The sequence below is a fragment of the Ixodes scapularis genome, unplaced genomic scaffold (genome assembly GCF_016920785.2).
Source record: "Ixodes scapularis isolate PalLabHiFi unplaced genomic scaffold, ASM1692078v2 PGA_scaffold2__306_contigs__length_199485367, whole genome shotgun sequence".
Classification (NCBI taxonomy): domain Eukaryota; kingdom Metazoa; phylum Arthropoda; class Arachnida; order Ixodida; family Ixodidae; genus Ixodes; species Ixodes scapularis.
In genome coordinates, this window is record NW_024609857.1 from 75,739,022 (window position 1) to 75,762,922 (window position 23,901).

Below are 23,901 nucleotides of genomic sequence, written 5' to 3' on the forward strand. Positions count from 1 at the left end.
GGCGCGTGCTTGCCAGGCCAGTATGCGAGGCACAAGCTAATTTAAAAGGTTAAAAAGTGCAAACATAACAAGGACAATAAAGCTAATAAAAATTTTAAAAAAGTAGCTGAGCGCATCAATGAAGACATCGCGAGTCAGGGTCAAAAAGTTCTTGGAGCGCTTTGTGCAACAACTGAACTCAAGATAAACAAGCGCGCTGTGCGGGTTCAGCGTGCAGGCATTGCCTTTTGTTGCTTTAGCTAACTTGTCTTAAACTTTCTTTTGCGACATGCTTTTCACGTACCGGGGTCCCTCTCAAAAGAAATCCGACCGAGAGAAACCTAGGTAAACTGTACTTCGACACAACAGTCTTTGAGCTAGAGGGATTTTTGTAGTAGCGTTTAATTTAAACAAGGACAGGATTGCTGATTACCCTGCAGCGGTCCTTACGTTTCATTTTAGAAAGCGCCATATCTGCAGCAATGTGTGGACGGGAACACCCGACGTCATAATTGCGGTGACAGGCAGGGACCAAAAATAGTTTTGCCACGGCCGTTTCTTTCAGAAGCGAGTGCTTCAGATCGCAAGTAACTCCCAATGCGCAAAAACGTGGTTTCGTTTTACAACACAACGGCATGGCTGGTACCCGGTAAGCTAGCGTCGGATCGTCCATATACGCTTGCATCTATCGCTAAAATATTTTCAAGAGGATGCGAGACGAGACAGACGAGAGTGCGAAATGAGGAACGGCGGGAAAAACCATGCGAGACCGGATGGACGATTGATGCAGCATACTTTCTGTCGGGCGGTCGCTTGCGCCACCTAGCTCACGCATGCTCAATTACGGTACTCAGTTTAGTTTCGGTTTCGAAAGGCGACCGAAATTGCTCCTTTGGCGCAGGCTTGGCGCAGATTACCCATATTTCAGCGAAATGTAGCAGGATGTAGCAGGGCTAGCCCCTTGGCGCACTTTGGCGCAATTGGCACAGCAATCACATCACTGCTTGTATGATGTCTGGGTGTTATCACAATGTTGTGTTACTGTGGGTTTCTGCATGCGCGGATTCTTTTTTTTTTTTTTGCTTGTTTTGTATTTGCCGCTGGATTTTGCCGTCCTTACCGGCCGCTGGCACCTCGTCAGGCAACCTGTTTGCCTTTTGTGCCAGCGGACCGTTCAAGTCGAATTTGTATTTGACTTGAAAAAGTAAAATGATTGATTGATTGATTGCTACTGACAGTATACGTGTGTGTGTCCGTGTGGTGCACCTGCGCGGTTTTATTAGTTGAACTACCGTACGTCTAGGAATTTACCCAGCGGCATTGTGAGTACCTTGAAAGATATCTTTTGCGACAAAGAACTCTGTTGTTCCTATTTGGTCTGATCGCTTTTGTCTACAGCTGTGCAAATTGTTTCACTGGTATCGACTCTGTTAAATAAATACATAGAACCTTCAGGTCTATATGGACTAACCACTTTAATTGTTACCGAATTGTCGAGCATCTGGTAAACATACACCAACCACGGTTCACAGGCTTCCTCCTAAGTGCCTTCCGTTGACGTCCGAAAAAAGAAAAAAAAACACGGTAAATTCCGGCCAATCTGATGATCTTCTGGTAAATTCTGGCTTTAATGGAAGTGAAGAGTCCCATAATCCAGTAAAATAGATTTTTAATTAGAAATAATCTTCCGGTAAAAATCCAGTGACATTCTGGTAAAAAAGCTGGTGACATTCCGGTAACATTCTTGTAAAGCAACCAGTGACCTTCCAGTAAAAAATCCGGTGACATTCCGGTAAACTATGGCTTTACTGGAAGTGAAAACAGTCCCATAATCCAGTAAAATAAATTTTTACTGGAAATGACATTCTGGTAAAAATATTTTTCAATAGGGCAAATAAACACAATGCGTGAAACAGGCTTTGCCGCACGCTACAGCCCATGAAGCTAGCGGACGTGCCGAGGGGTCCAAGATCTGCGCGTTCTGTCCTACCCATGACTTCACTAACGATAATAGAGAAGCGCCCCCTGCAGTTCGCATCGCACGGGTCTGACAATTTTTTATACAGGCAAACAATTTTTTTTGTATTTTTACTAGAAAAACGCATAAATTACATTGTGACCCTTAGACAAGCTTTACACTTTTATTTGCTGAGGGTGCCTTCGCGTCCCGCGCTTCCTACCTGCCCAACTTCTTTTTTTTTTTGCACGAAACTGCTTTTCGCAGTTTTGTCGCTTTGTGCCAAAAAACTCCCAAACCGGGAATCCAGAAAAGGGCCCGCTGGTCATCGTACATCGTTAGATAATCAGCCACATGTGTGTCTTATGGCACGTTCTAACTGCACTTACTGATAGTATGTAATGAGTCCACCATGTCCCTCGCAAAATAAGCATTTATTTGCATGAAAGAACATATCTCAAATACACAGCACTGCGTGTATAGTATAAGATACATTGCAGTGGAGTGATACAAATGCAAGCGCACGGTAAAAATGTCCAGGCCAGAAAAGAACCCTTGTATCAAAAGCCTCGTGCATTTTCAAATGGATGGTCTACAAGGTTGCAATACCACAAAATGCAGGACACTTCAGAAATCGTGAGGCAACACGACTCCGGCAAAAATCGTGGAAGTTGAGGCGTCCGGCTGTCCGTTTGAACACCACCAAGCCACCATCATGATTTTCCTGCTGATTTCCTCCGCTTTTCGGTGACCTCGGTGTTTGTCAGGCCTGAAGTCGAGCACCACCTGCCAATACTATTGATCTGTTCTGCCGGGCCCTCGTAGTCTTGGACGTGTTCCAAAATTTACTCAATCTTGCTCCGGCCGGGGTAAGGGTTTTGCACCTTTGCGTTCGAAAACCTACCCGGGTTCAGCTTTGCTGTATCTGTGATATCACATGACATGACCCGCCAGACTAGCTCGGATCTATTTCGGTAAGATTTTGAACACAGCTCTTCCCTTTCCCGTTTTTGGGACATGAGGAGCAACGGAGGTTTTGAGCGATTGACCGACAGCCAATAGAGCTTGTGAATTGCTGTCCGGACCCATGTGAAGAGCATGCTCAAGGCCCCCGTGGAAGACACGGGCAAAATTTGACAGAGAGAACTTTTCCCCCATAAAAAAGAAAAGGGGGATGGAAGCGGACCGCCAATGTCAGAGTCGTGTCGCCCCACGAATTTTAAGTATACTGTTTGGACGGGCCCATAGTGATGGCAGCTGTTATGACAATACGTTGAATGCTTCTTATCCAAGGCACTAGTATAGTGGAATGGGCTATAAAATTGTCGCGTAGTCGAATTTAAGCATGCCCAGTCACCTTCTCTCAGAAACTCGAACCTCAAAATGCCCGTCTTGAAACATAGAAAATGAAACGCCAGATGGCCGGATGAGATAACAATATTAGTGCGGTCCTACGAAAAGAAAGCTAACATACATGACATACATACTAACTTACATGTTATTTTTATTTCTTTAAAGTGAGGTTAGGGATAACAAAACTAAAATAGAGCAAATTAAGGCACAGTAAAAGATTGATGCCGAAATTGCTGAGCAGATTGGTGTTGAATTGCAACACCGTTATTTGCTGCCTTGTAGTGTGTAAATGTCTCATTACAAACTGCTTAGGAACTGCTGTGGAAATTTCAGGTATATTTTTTGGCAAAGTCCATGAAATCTTTTATCACATTTAAAACCAATTTCGTCTGCTTCCCTGCGACCAACCAACCAACTTCTGTTGCAGCATTACTGCAATTTAAATGTTTCTCTCTTACAGGCATGTAGCCAGGCCGGGGGGGGGGGGGGAAGGAGGCACCATGGGGTGCCCCCCCCCAAAATCTTCCATTTTGCTGGGACCTTCTCTCCCCCCACCCCCACATAGAGCATTTTGTCATGGGTGGGCCCCCCCCGAACCAAAACCCTGGCTACGTGCCTGCTCTCTTACTATACTGATAAAACACAATATGCATATAAATATAAAAAGACCCTTGGCAACTGTATCTGCTGTTCAGAAGCTAATACATCACATCATATACACCGGGAGCATACGTGCCACCTGCTTCATTGGTTACAGCATGCAGACAAACACGAAAAAAGAGAGGATTTGCTCAGAAATTAATAAGCTTATACATAGCTTCCGGTTTCGTTCCCGTCCAAAAATACAATTCCTCGTTTTGCTAGTTTCATTTTGCGTGCAGTTCAAAGTTTCAAATAATATGCAAGACTAATTCATCGCAAGACCGTGCAAGGTGTGCTTGTGGTGCATGTGCTTCACCTCTTTGCACAGGTGTGCTACGAGAATGCTAGTGTGCCGGTGCTAGACCAGTCCTACAACAATCTCACTTTGCTTGCCGTAATTCCATTCATTTGGATCCAGCGACACCAAACTACATACCCTGGCTAACTTACCAAGGGCTTTCATGAAACTTCAGAAAACTGGCACAAACTTTCAGACTAGAAACTTCACCATATTACACGAATTCTGCCCTTATTCCAGAGACGGATGTTTTCCGAGGCAGTTACCCTACTTGCACTAGCATTCAAAATGAGTGCTCTCCCCAAAATTAGCTGACGAAAAATTGTAATCTGCTGATAATATGGTGCCTGCCACCTCTTCGTGATTCACTCAAGCTATAGCAAAATAGGCCATACCAAGGAACCATTAATGTCTACATGATAACACTATGGCAAGCCCCAAACAAAGGTTACCGCATACCTTTAAACCTCACAATTTAAAAAAAAAGAAAATCCTGTCTGTGCATTATGCAGGCTACCACTGTTGTAGCACAGCTTGACCTGCATTAGAATCTAACTAGCATGTAAAAAATCAAAGCATTAGATTAAACTTCTTGCTGCTGGCATGATGTAAAAGCCACCTGTGCAGGCTGGGTTAAAAATCGCTGCAAAAAAAGCAAGATACCACAATTTTTTGTTCTTCTTAACTGCAATGTGGTAGTTTCTCAGTAAGTTACTACACTGGGAAAAGGGGCTTCCAACAAAATGTGAACTCATATGTGACCTCCCAGAAACCTAGAGAGAAGCATCACTATGCAAAAAGCTAGCTGCTCGTATGCTCGATTCTTCTTACCAAAGAGCTGTGGTCAATTGAATGCGTTCCATGTGCTTTGAAGTGCTGTGCACTAATTTCCTCAGCCACAGATTGCCTTGCCATGGTTGTCGCCCAAGATGCCCACGGCACTGAGGATTTATGCCATCTGCATGGCATGGATGCCACAGTTGCTGGCCACATTCTTCTGGCAACGCTTGTGAAAGTTCATGCTGCAAGCTGCAAGGAAGCGCCGTGCAGGGAAATGTCACGCAAGGCACTGGAAAGCTGTTTCCTGAAGCTAATGACACTACCGATTTCCAGTCGGAACACACCAAGAAAACTGTTTGCTCACCTCGATACCGAAAAGTTCGCCCCGTGTGTGTGTCGACCTATATATCCATCCACATGGATCTGTTTTGCCCGCCTTGCCTATTTGACTTTTGGGGATGATACCACTATTGGTCATCTGATTGCGTAGATACAGTGAAACCCGTTTAGAACGAACCCACGTACAGCGAATTATTGTCAATATCGAACTCACAGAAAATTTAAATAAAAAGGCATGTAAAACATACCTTTTATAACGAACAACATATCGGTTATATCGAAATTTCCCCTGTGGGAAGGCTTCCAAAAACGCGTAAACAATCGTCTTCTAGCCTGTTCCTTCCCCCAAAAAAGTAGGAAAGAAAGAAAATTCCAAAAGCTCAAGCTGCGAACAAAACTGAGCGAAGAGAAGCGATTCCGAAGGGGAGAAAGCTAAAACTAGACTCTGCACACACACGCACAGGGAACAAAAAAGAACTTTTCACCCCAAGGCGTTTGCCAACGAAGAGAAGCGATTCGAAAGGGGAGATAAGTTAAAAAAAAAAACTGCACGCATGCAAAAAAAAAAAAAAAGAAACTTTCCAGCGCGTTGTTACAAGGCGGAAGAGAAGAGATGAAAGAAAAAGAAGCTCTCGCCTCACAACAAACGCATAGTGGAAGTTCGTCGTAAACGTTTTTTGCTATATCTATATCGAACTGATCGTAGTGTTTCCTGCTGTTCGTTATAAACGGGTTGGACTGTAGTACTACTGCAGTTTACGTGGTCATGGGACCATGTGACGCGATGTCACAGCGTGATGTGACACCCTGACATCACGGAGTCAAGTTGCGATGCCATGTGACTTAAATTTAGCAGAGCGTGAAACTTTGCTGGCCATCAAAACATACTTCCACTATTTCAGTTAATATTTCCTGTAAATTAACGTCACATGAATTGGTCACACTCATATTTTCTTAACACTACAATCAGTTGTAGTAGGCTGGATTGCAGATCGAGGCCTTTCTTGCTGGGGTCGAGTGGCACCACCGGCAGCCATCACGTGACACTAGCTAATGCATGGGACTTTATGGGAAAAACAAGAAAAAGTTTTGTTTCCCCCGCTTCTAAGCTGCTGTCAACTTTCAAACTTTTTGACTGCTTCTCGTGAAGCCTGTCAAGTAGCTTGTGCACAAACATTAAAACTAACAGCCTTCACAGTTCTTATAAATAAATATTTCGAAGTCGAGAGTGATTCCACAGGGCAAAAAACGTAGTCCAGTTTTACGAGACAAGAGCAGCTAGAGTTACTGTGGAGCCAGTGGCGGTTTCAACAAGTTGGGTTTAGCAGACGACAAGCCTGAAAGTTTTGCAATGTGAAATTCGCTCACTACCTGAAAGCCGCTGTCCAAATGGAATTTTTTCGACATTCACCAACTTCTGGGCTTCCCCGAGGATGGCCTTATTGACGGCAAGTTCCTTTGTTTACACCAGTACAAGAGCAAGCTTGCCAGCTCAGCCATGTGTGCTCTGGCACGTTTAGTTTTTTAAATCGGCATTTGAACGCTTGTCAAATATTGATTCTACCTCCAAACACCCGATATATAGTGATTGCAGCACATCCTAAAATACTTGCCTAGGAGCACCGCGTAGAAGCTTCAATATTTCTACTTTTGTGGGTGTCTCCCATAGGCTTGTGTGTACTGCCAGGTGTCAAGTAATGGCCACCGATGGTCCCACCGACGGGCTCCCGATTCGCAATTTCGCCTACTACAATAGAAATCAGTGCTCTAGACTGGAAGCATTAAAAAGGGGCACTAAAGAGATATCTCGAGCTTGTCTTTTTACAGTGCAAACTCAACTTACTTGCGAAAATGCGCAAACTCAACTTACGTGCCCAAACATTGCAGCATGCCCTTTTTTCCGAGATTTCAGAAAAGGGTGCGTGTTGCAATATTCAAATACACTTAAAGGGACACTGACAGGGTATTTATGCTCGCCGAGGTTTTTAGTTGTACATATCAGAGCCTAACTACCTAGAACAGAATTTGTGGATCGAAATTCGGCTTCTTTCCACACAAAAACTGCTGATCGAGAACTGGCTCGTTTGAGTCGCACTCACTCTCTTCTCTGTGGTCACGGGCCGTTTTCTAAGGTTTGGACACAATCACCAAATTTAATCGAAGTCGTGGGTCATTGAAGGCACACACTCTATATTAAAAATAGAAAAAATATGAAACCCCTTTCTTGTGGCTTATAAAAAGCTGCAGATATGTTGACTGAAAAAAAAAAAAAAGGTTGCACAGAGAACCTGAAGTTTTTTGTGCGTTCACTGCTTAATTCTCAACATGGCGTCGTACTGTGTATCGTGGGTCTTGCGGGTTGGACGGCGATGGCAGTGAACGACTGGTGTGGGACCTCTACTTCAGAACTGTCGTTCGAGGTACCGGAGAGTTCTGTCTTCCTTCAAAAGAGAAATTTTGGACTGATCAAAAGAATTGGTATTTATCCCGTACGACATGCCCGACCACCAACCCAATTTGCATGAAGACGTTGCTGATCCGAGGCCCCCTTCTTGTGGCTGAAGACATTGCTAGCACAGACGTTAAGCCCGAAGTGCGTACTTCAAGTTGAATGTGCACGCGTACGATTTTTTTACTAGGTGCGAATGTAGACAGTGCGTGGTGCTGCCTGACTTCGACCCAGGAGTGCTTTTGCTGTAGGAAAATCAGCAGCAAACTTTTCAACCTACAGTTGACCTGCCGCATTATTACTAATGAAAGAGATTCCCCCAGTAGTTCGGTGAAAAGATGTCTGCTTGACACGCGGTGGAACCAGGTTCAATCCCAAATGTGGGCGTATTTTTTTTTTTTTTTCCAGACATTTTGCGATATTTACATTCTTTTTTTTCTACAATTATCACTGGAAAAAAACAAATAATATGGACGAAACGTTGCTAAACTAAATGATTTGGGATTTTCTTTTTGACACCTGCGAACTCAATGTAGTCACTTTCTACAAAAGGCAAGGAGCATATAAATCGGGTAGCATCCGCTTTATGAGGTGCCCGTAAATATTCTACAGGAATTTCAGCCAGCCATTGGTCTCGATCCCGTTGATCTTTCGAAAACTTGTGCAGACTCTGCTGCACAATGCCACTTTTTTCGGACGCAGGACATGTGAGGCAGCTCTTCACGCAACATCTTGGGGATATTCTTTTCGGAGCCAATCATGAGAATTCGCCACAGGCACTCACTACTCATTTCCAGCTCTTCAATGTACAAAACAACTCATCTTGAAGTGCAGAGCAGCAAGCCGAACAAACATAACTGCAAAGGAATCGCACGGCAAACAATTCCCGCAACGCATTTCATCTGCTGCACGCGGGAAAAAAAAAAAAAAAAAGAACAGAGGGAAAAAAAAGCGCTCGGTCGGGTGTAGCCATGTGACTTCCACCACTCCCTCTCTCCTCCATCTTTTCCGACCTCCGTGCGCAGATTTCGGTTTCGAGCAGTTGCGTTTTTTGGCTTTATTAAAAATATATGTGACTCTGTAGCAAAATATTAATTGGGTAGTCTTCCGACACCATAATCAATCGCCTGGCAAAAATGAAAAAAACAAAAAAAAAGATTTGGGGGGTGTCAGTGTCCCTTTAAAAAAGAAGAAAAAAAAACTAATAAAATGATTGTAATTTTTTGTCTTCCAGGACGCTTAGGGCGAGCACGTTGGGCTTTGACTGCAAAGAGAACATATCAAGATCCACATTATAATAAAATGATTGTAATTTTTTTACTTCCGGGACGCTTAGGGTGAGTACATTGGGTTTTCACTGCAAAGAGAAGATATCGAAATCCACATTAGTGCCCCTTTAACCAAGAATCTGACTGACCTTCACAATGGACCCCTTGGCGACAGAGTCCGTACAGCAAGGAGCCGCAGTGGTCGCAGAATGTGGGCCGCCTGTAGCTGTGCACCACGAGCCGGTGAGGGACGCTGATGCCGAACCGGCTACCCGCCGCCATCTGCCACAGGGGAGAACAGACACACGACCCAGACGACGGGCGTTTGCGGGAACCAAGTGCACCTTCTAAAGCACTGCCAAAAGGCCAAGTAAAACTTTTAGAAGAGCCACCAACGTGTGCTTAGCTGCTGTTTGTCCGTCTCTGCATAAAAACGCCACGTTTCTTCCGAATGGAGGCGGGCCCGGTGGAGTTACTCCTAGACTGTCTCACCAGGGGCGAAAAGGTAACCAATGCAGTTGGAGAGATGCGCTCTTATCCAGACCATCTTTTCTGTACCCCGGTAGTCGCTTTTGTACCCCTGGGAGATTAGCGCGTCGCTCAAAATTCATACAAAAGCGGCGTCTCCCTTTTCTCCCGCCTGTGGCGTCTACGGTGCACTGCGTGCAACTATCGAGACGCAGAACGGTGGCTTAACGCTGCTTCACGCTAGAGTAAGGCCGGTACCCACGGCACAGTCTGCTTACGTCACATTATGTTACGGGCACTTACGTCTGCTTAGGTCTTTAGTTGCCGGAACGTCCATGGCTTCGCGTGAGGTGTGGCACCAGTTAAAGAAGTACCTCTGCAAGCAACGTTTGAAGCACAGACGTTCCAGCGACTTACTCCAACATTTCGAAGCGATTGCCATATTTTGCCGACCATGATCTGCAAGCTACGCGCCTCTAAAACTTGGAAATTTTGTGCGGCGCAGACTAGCTATATGAGCAGGCTAGACAAGGATTTGTTTCTTGATGCAGCTGTCTTCAAGTCTACCCAATATCCTTCCAACTGGAGCCAATTGGAGCTTGGCGTCCTGATGTCACCGCAACCGCTGCGCAAGATGCAGATGAACTTGAGCTCCTCATAGACATTTGACTTGCAAACTGTGCACCGAGCGCGGACCGTGCACTGGCTGCAGAACACAGTCCAGAAAATAAGGTAACTAAAAACGATGCGCGTGCCCACCTGAGCGGAAGAGACCACCCACCTCGTCGTTTCGGCCGCCCTTCGTGCCGGGGCACCCGGTCACCACGGATTCATGGCACCGCTTGTGGACGACGCACGTGCACACTGCAAACGAAACTCACTTCAACCAGGGCAGGACTCGCTTTGCGAGGAAGGGACCACGTTTATAAGCGGGTTTTTTTGTTTTTGGGGATGATTTGTCTACGAATTTAGGGGTGCTTTTCTGAAGTTCCTTTTTCCAACAGTTTCGGTGTTTCTGGATGCCTTTTTATGGTATCGAACGAAACGCATATAAAAATTTATGCTGAAAAAAAATAAAAAACGGACAATGTTTTGGTGTCTTTTCTAGCTCTAGGGAACATCTGTGTGACCCCGATACTTGCGATACTGATTAGACAAAGAAACAAGGCAAGGGACGTGGTTCCTGAAGAACGAATGAACCTCGTAGACAGTTCAGTGCAGGTTGTGTTCCAGATGACAGGTAAAGCTATAGACAAAATTTGTTTTCCACAAAGCCTTTTTTTTTTTTTTTTATATTTGAGGACACTTTTGAATTGGGCCTTTTTTAGATTTCCCCGATCTTCATCAAACCGGCTCGGGGCTTGCTTTTTGGGGTTTGTTGGCTAAACCGAAAACATGGGACCCTATTTATTAGGCGATGGAATTCTGCGGCAGAACTGCTGTTTTCAAGAACTCCTTTTCCCCTCAAACGACACGGGGTTGAAAAGCACTGTGAGTTTCTGCTGTTAGCTACTAACCAGCAAAACGTTTTACGTTTGGCAGTAACCTCGTAGCGTTCCTATAGTCGGAGACGGGCTGAGTTCGGGGAATACTCCTCCCACCTCTTTGCACTCCAGCAGACTGAATACTGGAGAGGACGTCACCTCTCTTCCAGCGTTCAATCTGTTAAAGTGGGAAGATGTGGGAGAAGGAGCTTCCCCCAAACTCTTCACTTGTGTTTATTGTAACTTTTTGTCAGAACAGCCTGTCAATTGTTGCAATAGGCACTGCGGAATTCAAAATGCTTATGGTATTGTAATTGTTTATTTCTTGATTCCGCAAAACTGCTTCTGTTCGCAGCCCCATAATTTCTTCTCCCCCCAATATTGTAGTGTCGATCGTGGCACTGTAGGTATCCGAATACTTAAATAGAATAAAGAATTGTGAACGAGCGAAGTATGCACGTCCACTGGCAAGACTTGCCTTGGCACTGGTACCCCTGTTTCCCGAAGCCCCTGCGAACGAAAGAAAACAAAACAAGGAACCTCTTCACTCGTCATGAATTCACTAAGGCTGCCCACAAAGAGCCCCTTGATCGAAATCTCCCTCTCCCCACGGACGAGGGGCAACACTCATTCTGAACGAAAAAACTGTTCCACCAAAGAAAAAAATAGAAATAATTTCTTTAGCAGCTTCTTGACCTGCGATAACAAAATATAAATGTAGGCACGAAGCATGTTTATCATATCTTCCGGACTATGAGTCGCGTCCTTGTACAAGTCGCACTTCAGTATATTGAGCCGTTTTCGCAGAAATTTGGTTATAACGAACTCATTATAACTCATAATAACTCATTATAACGAAATCGCTTTTTTCGAATTATTGCTTTTATCGGAGTTCACTGCAATCCCGACCGAAATGCATGCATTTTTAACTGGATTATTCTAAGTGTATCAGCGGCCGACCACGCTTATTATACAAAGGCAGCGGTGCTGAAAGTCCTCAAGCCTACACAGTCACACGGAGACCCTTGCATTCCCTCCCCCTTTTCCACACGGCAAACTGGAAAAACCAAGTAAACAAGAGATTGTGCAGAGCTGGCAGAGTGCCGCTTTACAATGCCGATGCGCCGATGTGGGGACGTGGACAGGGAGCAGCGTTAACATTACGACGCTACTCACGGCACCCGCAGCCGACACTGCCTGGCTCCTGTCAGAGTCGATGGAGCCCGGAGAAGATAATCCCTTCAGGATTCCTCGACGCACATGACGTGCCAGCGGCATACACATGACACGTGCATCATATGGAAGATTGGGAGTGTTTACCGAAAGTCACTTAAAAATGCGAGGTTGAGTAAAGTGGCCGGCTCAAGTCTGAAATCGCCAAAGAATTTGACATTCCGGAATAGGCTGTTAGACACTGTCCACCATTTTGCAGAACAGGCAAGGCATATTGGACGGGCTCGAGAAGTTTCTCGTGCAGGAGAAGGCGTGCCCACAACCCGATGATGAAAGACTGCCAACTGTTCCGCGCACATTGGACTTTCTGTCTCGAGCATGCTTGACGAGCCGGCGCACAATTTCTATAGCTGCAATGATCTCTACAGGAATGTGTGAAAACATGTTAGCAAAGCCGCAGAGAATAACACTGATTCGTTTGCGCTTGTCAATGCAAATGTTCCCATTGTTGCTCCTGCCATGGATGCTGCGATTGTAGACCTTGTGTGCGGTCAGGTAAACACGAAGCGACGTCGGAGAGGCACCTCGGGAAACGCCGACAACCGCAGAGACGCGAATCATCCTACGGCTGCTTCAAAACAAAGTGGAGTGCAGTGGCAGTGACAGTGTGCTTGCGATGCCTGGCACAGTTCGAGGAGAACTGATGCCTGGATAAAATTATCGGCAAACTCGACTTAATTATTTTTTTTATTCAGTAAAGCTGCCGCGAATGTTCATAACCAAGGTTTATTTGATTAAATATATGGTCAGAGTGTTCTGCAGTGTTCTCGTCCACTTTCAAAGCTGCTGGCATTGTTTTTCCAGCTCTATCGCTTTTATCAAACTACCGCTTATATCAAAGTTTTTGCCGCCCTGTTGACTTCGTTATAACGAGAAATTACTACATATAAGTCTAGCCTTTGTATAAGCCAAACCTCTTTGCACAGTTCACGCAATGATTTTTTCTTTTTACGTGTTTTGGTATTGCAAAATTGGAGTTTTGCACAATCATCTAGTTCCCACGTACCGGTTTAAGGGCAACAACTTTGACGTTTTCGACTCGCAAGAAATGTCCACAGCACGACGCTGTCTGGCTGGGGCAATCAAGCGTTTCGTAACAAAAGTACATAAAACATGCGAAATGAGAAGGTGGCTGGCTTTATTGGAGCGTACATATGCTGAGTGAATGAAAGCTTAACATGCCAGACGCTCGTGAACGAAGCTCTGGACCAGCAGGCTTAGCCTAGGTCAAGTCATGGAGACGACACGAGCATTGACGCGCAGGCGGATAGATAATTCTTGACACACCTCTTTCGGTATCGCTAAAAGATCAGCCAGCCACAACCCTTCTTTTTATGTGTAGCAACACTGCTGGAGCATGACAGATAAAAAGTGCTCATCAGACAGAAACTAAGAAAAATCATTTTCTGCAATGCATGTATACCAGCTCACCTGCCTTTCAGTGTTACTCAACTGAAGCTAAAGCAACATTGGTCCCATCCTGTGAAAGCTTTATTCTCACTGCCTTGCCCATCCATATTGAGCCGCTTCAGGAAAACCGTCAAATTCCTCACTTTCTGAGTTCATTATGAAAAGTGTAGAGTGCGGCGACAGCGGTGGCCTCATGAAAAGGGCAACACCACCAATGGCTACGTAGTTATGGTGATCTACAAAAGAAGGTGTGCTGCATATAAAAAAAAATATGGTGCAGTGTAAAATTATTTACTTAATTAAAAGTATGTTGCACTGCAAAATTTAAAAAAAATTGCATATAAGTTGCATTGTTGTATAAAATGCACCAAGAAAAATGTTTGAAAAAAAGCCCACGGCATATACACCGGAAAATACAGTGGTAGGCCTCAGAACACCAGGACGTGGTGCAAGGAACGATAGCAGCACCAGCACCCAGCAATTACTAGTCATGCTAATAAACCGAAACTCTTTTAGTTTGTCTCATCAGGTCATATAAATCCTAGTTGGCTGCCCGACATCTGGTGTCGGAATAACGCCTGAACCTTGATGACTGTGACACCGACCACAACCTTGACGATCAATCTTTGGCCGCCCCCTTCAAAGTAATAAAAACAGCTGCTTTAATGGGAGGCATCGCTCAAGTGCGATAACTATTTTGACGCTGGACGTCATAAAAACTGAGCAAGTATTTCCACACTTCGAAGAAGTGACATCACAGATTAAAGAAATATGGTTTGTAATTATTTTGACGACGGACATCTAAATTGTCAGAACCAGGAATAAACTTAAGGTTCCGATTAAAAATTTGCAGAGTGTCATCGACTACTAAGTGAATCAATTTTAGAAAGACTGGAGAGTGCAGGAAGGGTGGTGGTGCATGCAACATTACCACCTGTGCTACAGGCGCAAGGACGGCCAAGCAAAAATACTGATGATAAAAAACGGGAACACTGGTCAGGCACGTCAAATTTGGAGGCATTTTCGAGATCCAGAACAACAAAGGATGCACTGCAGATATTTCCAAAATTAACCGATTTAATGGTTTTCCATGAGACCCATCAAGATCCTAATTGAAAACAGCATCTTTTTATGTTCAATAAATAAAAACATACTTATGCAAATGTAATAAAAACTTCATTATCCTAAATGCTACGCACCTCAATAAATAGGCATCTCGCAGCCAACGATGGTTAAAGGTAAGAAAAAGATCCCGGCAGACAATTGTGACACCAAATTTGGAAATCAAATTTTAACCTTGCTTGCGTTTTTGGGGATCCCAAAGCAGCGGTCTCCAACACGCAGCCCCCAAGCATCAACTGGCTGCGAACCCTCATTCCCAAGTCTCCAGTGCTATATTCTTCATAAATAACGGTTTCATGTCAGTTCTGCTTTTATAACATACTCACATATTTTTCTCTATTTCATTTCTTTGGACTGAGTACAGTTTTGTCTTAACACTCATTTTATGCAGCTGTACGGCAATCCCACTACTCTGCTACAAGCGTGAGGCGAGCTCTTTAGGACGCACCTTGGCAGCACCACTCATCTCAATGACAATTGCTGGATCGCGTATCTCCGCTCCGCGAGTGCGGTCACCGGATGGCCTTCTTGCATGCCGTTGTTTTTCGTGTTGCTAGTGTTGCAGAGGCCGGCGGCAGTGCACTAAAGACACGTTTTCTACTCGTTCGTCATCATTTGCCGAAGATGTTCTGGACCCTCCCTGTGTGAGGCGTGATACTTTCCGTTGAGAACATGTGGACATTTTTACGAAAGTGCACTGCCGCAGGAAAAAGGCACAACTCGTCGAAAGCAAGCTTCGCCGGTCTCGCGGCGTGTTCAAAGCTTCCTTGGCACGCCCAAGTGCTGTGTCTCTGTGCCTTCGCACGCTTGGATACCGATCAAGAATCGGTGCCGTATTAAATAATATTTCTTCATCTGGATTTGCCATTGGCACCCTTGCCATCGGCAACACTAATCAGTCCCACAACAAAACTTTCAAATATGTGTTGCTTCGATAAACATTGATATCTTAAAATTACTAAACCTTCTGAGGTAGTCGCTGGAAAGCTCGTTTTTGATCCCATCCTATTCAATCCCCCTGCCCCACGACTGAGGGGGTCGTGCAGTGAAATAATATAGAGCTTTTATATCAACCATAGACTTCTATGAAACCTCTATGGTTCATAGCATTCACTGTTACAAAAACACAACCCGTCCTTCCTCTAAGCAGCACAAATAGTACAGTCCAAACTAGAAACCCAAACAGTAGTTTTTATCCCGACCCAGAAGTACAATGACCTGTCGTCCTGAATGAACCTTGACGAGATAAACGGTCAGACCCATTCTGCCAATGATCCGACATTTGAAAGGCAACTGGAGTGGAATTTTCTTAGGACTATTGACCTTGTGTGCTGACCAAAGCTAATTATATATTAGCACCTTTATTTTTGCATTGGGACATCAAAATTCAGAGTTTATCGGATAAATCAGAATTTATGAAAATTTTACCAGTGAGTGTTCTTCCGAGTTATTCGTATTTCTCCGTAAACAAAAAATACTCTTATAATCCTGCTATGCAAATCGCCGGGCAAGCGAAAACTGTCATACGAAGTATTTTGTTTAGACATGTTGGACCTGAATAATTTGCGAGAGCATTAACTGCGCGACTGAGCAACGACAGTGTGCGTGATCTCTTGTTTTCTTAAAAAAACTCAAGCACATTAGCGGCGCGGTGTAACTTTAATTTTGTTGTAACACCATGGATGGGCCCAAAGTAGTCGTATAAAGAAACCAAAGCTAAGGATGTAACCACTAAAATGGCGAGATTATGAAAAGCAGACTTTATGAGATCCCTTTTCTTGGAAATCTGACATGTGCCGCTGAGAGACTCAACTACTTTACACCGTAAAGACCACTGCTGTTTCCTTTGACCTTTTGCCCCGCCATTGAAATGAGTTTGAGATGCCTGTTCTAGAGGGATCATTTTGTTATTTCTACCTAAGCCTGTAGCAAAGCCATGCTAGTCGTAATTATATAGACCTTTTCATTTTTGTAGTTGCCTCACCGGCGGATAGAGGGCGCTGATGCTTTCGGCGCCATTAGGTTGCTTCAATTTGGTTGGTTTCGGTTTCAACGTGAACGCGGCTATGTTGCTGTTTTACGTTCTTTTTGCGTAATTATGAGATACGATTATTTTCCTTGTAGCACACAACAAATGAAACATTGGTATTGAGCCACTTTGAGGACGACGAGGTGTATTTGAGCCTAAATTGCGGGCTTTTTTTACCAACTTTTTTGATGGATCTGATTATGGTCGATTGCGAAACGCCTGACTGATGTACAGGGAAGATTACCATCGTCTACGGCCGTGCCCGCTGACCACCAGTTTCCAGAAAAACAAACTAATGAAGAGACTAACACGTGAATATAAAGAAGCATATCGACAGCTTGATTAGCAATGTGCTGAATCAGCCAGAACAGATGAACTCGCAAGTTTACTATTCACTGTTTGGTTTTTGTGGACACCCAACCTTTAGTGAACTTCGCAAACTAAAAACGTATCGTGTAATGACGCAGATAATTGATATAAACAAGTAGTATCGTCTCGGCCTTTTTTTTAAATTCGATAATTGAGCATGTTTTGACAGGCCGAGTAGAAAATTTCTTATATTATCAACCCTGCCAAATTACTCATAAGCAGCATTTCGCGATATTGATACTTGGAAATAAATTATTTTATATGAACATTTGCTTACTCGAGATATGATATAAGTCATAGGCCCGTCAAATTAAATCTGATATATGTCGTCCGTAAAATTGGCCAAATAAAATGAAAGGCTGCAGTAGGAGAAATACCTCGGAAAGTTTGGCTGAATTCTAGCGCTAGGCAACACTTTACAGAGGCCTGTGTGAACAAATATTTCTTTGTTTGAACAGATTCGCTTTGTAAATTTCGGCGTCGCCCGCCACCAAATGTAAAGCCCTATTCGCAATCGACAATCCTGGACAAAAGTAATTGTTATGCAAACGGCTTTTTTTTCTTTTTTTTTTCGGCGTTAAATATTGCGAATTTTAGATACTGGCAAAAATTAAAACAGCGTACACAAAAAAAAGCGTCATCATTATTGCGCATATCCCGAACCCAAACCGCATTCTGGATTAGCAAATAGAAACAACGCTATTTGTGCACGCTATTCCAAAACTCGCTACTGTTGTCGTGGCAGTTTCTTACGCGGGAAGCCTCAAGTGGTTATCTAAATATAATCAATAAATCACTTAAATGACTGTCGAAACGGGAGCGAACACGGTATACATTTTCTTAAACTTCATAAGTAAACCGACCAACCAAACAACTACGTTGCAAAAAAAAAAAAAAAAGGTTGAGAACTTCATTTGCATTTAGGTGTGCTATTATGAACAAACAAATTGCCTGATGTTGACGTAGCAGTACTTCTAGCCTCAGATAAAATACAAGTTAAACGTTCGTTGTATTTAGGTGTGCTATTATGAACAAACAAATTGCCTGATGTTGACGTAGCAGTACTTCTAGCCTCAGATAAAATACAAGTTAAACGTTCGTTGTCTATCTCCTCCGGGAGTTTCCTCAGATAATCAAAAGGAACAGATTTCGATATATTATAAATACAAAGAACGATACTTTCTGGAAATACAGAGAGTCTCCTTGGGCGCTGACTATTCTTGACGTCTTCCAATCCTAAATGCACGATATAAATATACGCGTTTCTTACTGAGAATGTTCCACCACTCTTAGTAAACAAACCTCAGTTGTCATAAGGAACTTTGAACACTCGTAATGTCCTAGTCGTCAAGTAGACGTATCGGGCTACAGTTTCCGAAGTAAGGCAAGAAAGCGCGGCGAAACGCGACGAAAAACACGATTACAACCAATACAATGCATCCGCCAAGGCGCAGTGGGGAGAGCGGAGCAGCAACTTGAAGCAACCTAATGGCTGCCGCGTCACGTGATTCCAAGATGGCAGCGCCCATGCGGAGGAGGATGAAAAGGTCTATACATATATATATATATATACTGCTAACTGCAAATCTCTGAACTTGTTAAATTTTCTTCAAGAGGTGGACAGGGGCCTTAATCAATCATACGCTGTTCCCCCCTAGGCTGACAGTGCGGAGGAAACTAGCCAGCTTTCGCCCACGATCACACTCCGACCCGTACCTATGGGCAAAGAGAGCGGGGTCAGGTGCCGAAAGAGAGGCGGCCGATTGGGTCTGCAAGTGCGTAGCTGCCACTGCACTGTCAGTTTAGGGGGGACCGGAGTAGTATAGCATTTTCGGCGAGACAACACACTCTATGTTCAGCTCGAAAGTGAACACTGAAAGAGTGACTGTAAATTGACAGGCTGTCGAAACTGCGTGCCTACCCCTGTGAAATTCCTCGTTTAAAAACTGCTTGGCACGAACACTCGGAAGCAAGTGACAACACAAGCCCTACAGTCACATGGGATTGCCTCAGAGACGGGCGAACCCGGCTGAAGGGGACAGGGTGCCGGGGGGTGGCGGACTCACCAGATGAACCCCCTGCAGTGGGAGCAGAAGGTGGGCTGCCTCAGGAGGGTGGCCATGAACTTGTGGCCATTGACCTGGTGCACCCGGCGGCGCATGGCAGCGTGCCGCCGGCCGAGTTCCTGCCGCCGTCTTGACTCTCGCGACACCTCCGCATCCTCCGCTGCAACGGGACGTGGACAGACGTCGTGAGACTGCTCCGACCGCACGGAACGACACATCCTCCCGCAGCAGCTCGAGGCGACGAGATTCATTTCAAGACCCCTTTAGAAAGCACGCCTTTTGTCGGAAGTTGTGGGCTGCTTGCACCATGGCGGTCTTACAAATGCATACACTGCTTGCACCGACGTCATGTCACCGTCTGTTGTGGTGGCCTCGCTCCTGACCACGTACCTTTTGCAGCGTTCGTTTCGCCCAATCGAATATGTTTTCCTCACCAAGATCTAGTATGAACGACCAGCAGCACGCTGCGAGGACGTCACAAGCAAGCCATGTATACACGCAAATTAAAACTGCAATATCACAATGCACTTACTGCATTTGGTTGGATTAGAAAGCAGCCACAGACCCCGGAAACAAAATTGGCGATTAGGTACATCCTTGAACTGCGTCCGTCTTTGCAATAAATAAACACTGAAAAACACCTACGAGACAGATACTGGACGTACACACCTAAGTATCTGCAGCCACCTATTGGTACGGGCTTGCAACTATTGTCTTTCTTTTCCTGTATTTATTGTGTCGCTGAAAATGTTTGTAGGTACTGAGGAGCATTGTCCCTGAAGAAAGTTGCAAGCTTTCTTCAGGCCTCATATTTTACTCAGAACTCGGGCACATCTAACAATCTAATGAGCAACGTCAAACTATACTCCGTTCATCTCAAGCTGAGAGTGGGGTGGAAGCATGGCACCCGCCGTACCAATCCACCACCTCCTTTCTATCACCTGACCCAGCTCTCTGCGCGCTGGTTGAGCGGGAGCGTGATCGCGTGGGGAAAAACGCATCCAACTGGTTCAACGAGCACGTAGCTTCCATCGCACTGTCAGATTGAAGGGACACTGACAGGGTATTTATGCGTGTCAACGTTTTTATTTGAACATGACCTACGAGAGTCAAACTACCCAGAACACAATGTGCGGCTCAAAATTCGTATTCTTTCCGCCCGAAAACCGCCGGCCGAGAATTGGCCAGTTTCAGGCGTGCTCACTTTCTTTTTTATGGTCACGTGCCATTCAAACTGATGCGTAGCGAACATATTCAAAGTCGTGGGTCATCCAAGGCACACATTCAATATTAAAAATAGAAAGACAAAAATAATAACCCCATTTTCTGTGGCTTTTATGAAACTGTAAATCAGAAATCTTTTTTTTCACTGACAGGAAGTACATGTACACGTCATTCTCAATATGGCGACGTACCACGGGCTGGACGTGATAGGGGCGCAATACGGGCCAACGCAGCGACGAACAAGGGACTGCTACTTCGGAACTGTCGTTCGTGGTACCGGCCAATCGATCTTCGAGCGCAGAACATGGAGCAAAAGTGCCGAGCAATCGCACGACAAATGGTTCACGTAACGCCCTCGTCATCTGCAGAGGAAGCGGAGGAACGTAGAAAAAAAAAAACGGGGCAGGGAGCGATAGCCTGCGATTTCTGGCAACTCTCTCCTCCTCGGTCCGCATGTCGCAGCCATGTACCTCCGCACTCGTGTTTCGGTTTCTGTTTCGAGCAGTTAGAGTTTTTTTGGCTTTGTTAAAAATATACGCGACTCTGTAGCAAAATACTGATTGAGTAGTCTCCAGACACCTTAAATCGCCTGGCAAAAAATAAAAGAAAATTGTTTTTTTTGGAGGGTGTTGGTGCTTTTTAAAAGGCAACTCCGGTCAGCTCCACGTAATTTGAGCGAACGGTTGATAACATATAGAATTCCGCATTTTCGGTTTTTATTTTTTCAAAATTCGGCGTGCTGTTTTTGGTGTTTTTTTTTAAATTCAATTTTCGTTTTTTTTTTTTTTCAATGTATATTTATGCTCACAAAAGTTTACAGTTTTTTTTTTGGTCAATATGAAAGAAACATTATCGGACAGCGGATCAGATGGTCCTTGTAACTCTGATATTTGTAATCCCTCAAGGAATAACAGCACAAATACATTGAAGAAAAAAAAAAGAACATTAACACTTTACCTACCAGATATGTGCAACTGTAAAAAAAAAAAAAAAAAAAAAAAAAAAGAAAGAAACGCAGAAGTACAAACAAGTCAGTGCCCAAAAACATGGAACTTCACCTTCTGTACATCAGGATTATGTGATCTTATTATAGTAAACACATATGTGTTTACTATTGTTGATCTACGCTCATTTTTTCCTCTTAATGACCCTGGGCTTCGAGAATGCCCGGTCAACGCTAACACTGGACACTGGCAGGCTGAGGGGATGAAGTGCTGCCTGATCCAGAATCGACCAATCAACCAAATGTGACTACCAAAAAAGACACGGTGCAACGCTTTGAAGCACAACATATTTCGTATACTCACTAAACTCTGGCTGCAGATCAATTGCATGAAGCTAAAAACCTTTTACTAGCCCACATTCAAACTTTTTTTTTAGGGCCACGAACTTGACACACACAGCCCGATCAGAGAAAGGGCACAGATGTCCCGCGAAGGACAACCCAAGACCTCTTTTCTTGCATGTTGAACCTCGGAAGAGGGCGATCACGAAGAGGTCGCACAATGTCGAACCTTGCAACGCCCCCTCTCCCCTCCCCCACCCCCATGCTCCCTCCGCCAATCTCTACGCAACCCTAAAAAACTGACCATTTTCGGGTAAAACAGAATTTTAGGGAATAAATTGGGCTTACTTTTGGCGGCTTTTATTGGTTTAAACCGGAAACACCGAACCTAAAAACGGACCTTTTTCGGCTAAAACCGAATTTCCGAAAATGGATTTGGAGTACTTTTATCGGTTTAAACCGAAAACTTGGAACCCTAATTATATATCCCGAGGTATACTCCGTTTTACAAAAACTTGGAGAACTCTGGGGGCTACGGCCCCTAGAACCCAATAAGATTGTCGGAATGAGTCCTGTTACACCACATCACGAGAGTATGTGTGTCACTGCACCAAATGCGAGGCCCGGAGGAACCGGCTGTCGTCTGCTACAAAACAAATCAACTTCAGATTAACATCCACCGCCCCAACATTGCCGTTCACTAGAAAAGCGAGCTCTTCGGGAACGTTTCATGAGACAACCATATGTTTAATTTACCTGCGAATCTGTGGCAGGTGTAATGCCAGGGCGACGTTTTGAGCGGAAGCGGCCAATTACATGGCTGCGATCGCCAACAACCACAACGCTAAAGGAGAAAAAAAAAAAAAAAAAATCGGGAGCTAATTTGGATATGGCATTACCTTTTTGGTTAAATTATAATTGAAACTCGTAAATTCCTGAAGATTTATTTCTTATTTTTATATATGCTCGATAGAGATAGAATCTCCCGAGTTTAACTGCAGTTAAAAGAAGAAAAGTACTACAAGTACTTTTTATCTCGGACGGCGCTGTTGTCGTGATGATGATGCCACTGCACATAGTTCGCCAAGTTATCAAGAAAGGGAGTATAGTAATAAACGGTTCTATGTCATTTCTTTGCAAAAAAAAAAAAAGGTGATATGTTTGTCATGTACCTTAATATCTCGAGTCATCGCCCACCCCCCTACCGCCTGAAATCCATAAAAAAAAGTGGGATGGGCCATGTGCGTGAGTACAAAAAGTAAAAAAAGCAACCAAACAGCTATTTTTTTTTGTGCTTATCTAGCACGGCTGCACAAGAGATACATTAAACTCAAAACTTGAATTAGTTTATTGTTTTATGCAAAAAACACTCATGAAAGAATGTTTTACTATCGTGAAGTTCATTGCTTGCATACGCGCTATGAACACTGCCGATCGGCGTACAGCGCGAACGTTTGTTCCATGAAAGCACTATCCTAACACTAATTTTCTCATGAGAAAAAAAAAAGAAAAATTCCAATTAGGGACAACGACTGAGCGAGCGGGCGGACGAAAGAAGCGACGAAGAGCGATGCTGGAGGAAGCAGGAAAGCCGGCAATGGGGTTGGCAAATACTATGGCGTCGGGCCAAGTGGGGCGCCTTGTCAATTGCAAGCTCTTGCGTCCGTACACAGTGTGCTATCAACGCGGGTTAAGGCGGCGTTGCTGCGTGGCGTGGACGGCACCACAAACACGGGGCTCCAAAATGGGACGCTCTACAAACTTCTGTGTGCAGCGTTCCAGCAAATCTTTATTTACCCGTTGGCTTTGTCTTAAAGGAGCTGTGCAACGATTTTAACGTTGGAAGAATGTGCATCTTCTACGTTTGACATATTGTTTATCTTGTCACAGAAAACAGATCTCCTTCCTTCGAAACGTTGCGATTCCGCTGCATAATCGCGAGGCAAAAGTTACAAGATTCCCCGACCTGCGGCCGGAAGCGGCGACCATGAAAACCACGTGGCATGGCGTCAATGAGGGACTTTGTAAGAAGATAGGAACTTGTGCAAATACCTGCTCGACAAAAGGTATTTTTTCTATAAATCTTATCGTTTCAACATAAATATAAATGCGTCAAAAACCTGGTATCATCGACAAAACTTTTATT

The 23,901-nt window shown here is 44.4% G+C and overlaps 1 protein-coding gene across 1 annotated transcript in view; it reads right to left on the reverse strand.

Annotated features, from left to right (window-relative positions):
• Nucleotides 1-2,351: 2,351 nt before the first annotated feature.
• Nucleotides 2,352-23,901, reverse strand: part of LOC8050537 (calcium-independent protein kinase C) — a 29,428-nt gene continuing 7,878 nt past the window's right edge. Inside the window, exons 3-7 of the mRNA XM_042291927.1 lie at nt 19,247-19,406; nt 11,496-11,527; nt 10,315-10,397; nt 9,215-9,347; nt 2,352-5,258 (exon numbers count right to left, since the gene is read on the reverse strand). Of these exons, the coding sequence (XP_042147861.1) occupies nt 5,179-5,258; nt 9,215-9,347; nt 10,315-10,397; nt 11,496-11,527; nt 19,247-19,406 (488 nt within the window). The 3' untranslated portion in view covers nt 2,352-5,178. The remainder of the gene's footprint in view (nt 5,259-9,214; nt 9,348-10,314; nt 10,398-11,495; nt 11,528-19,246; nt 19,407-23,901) is intronic.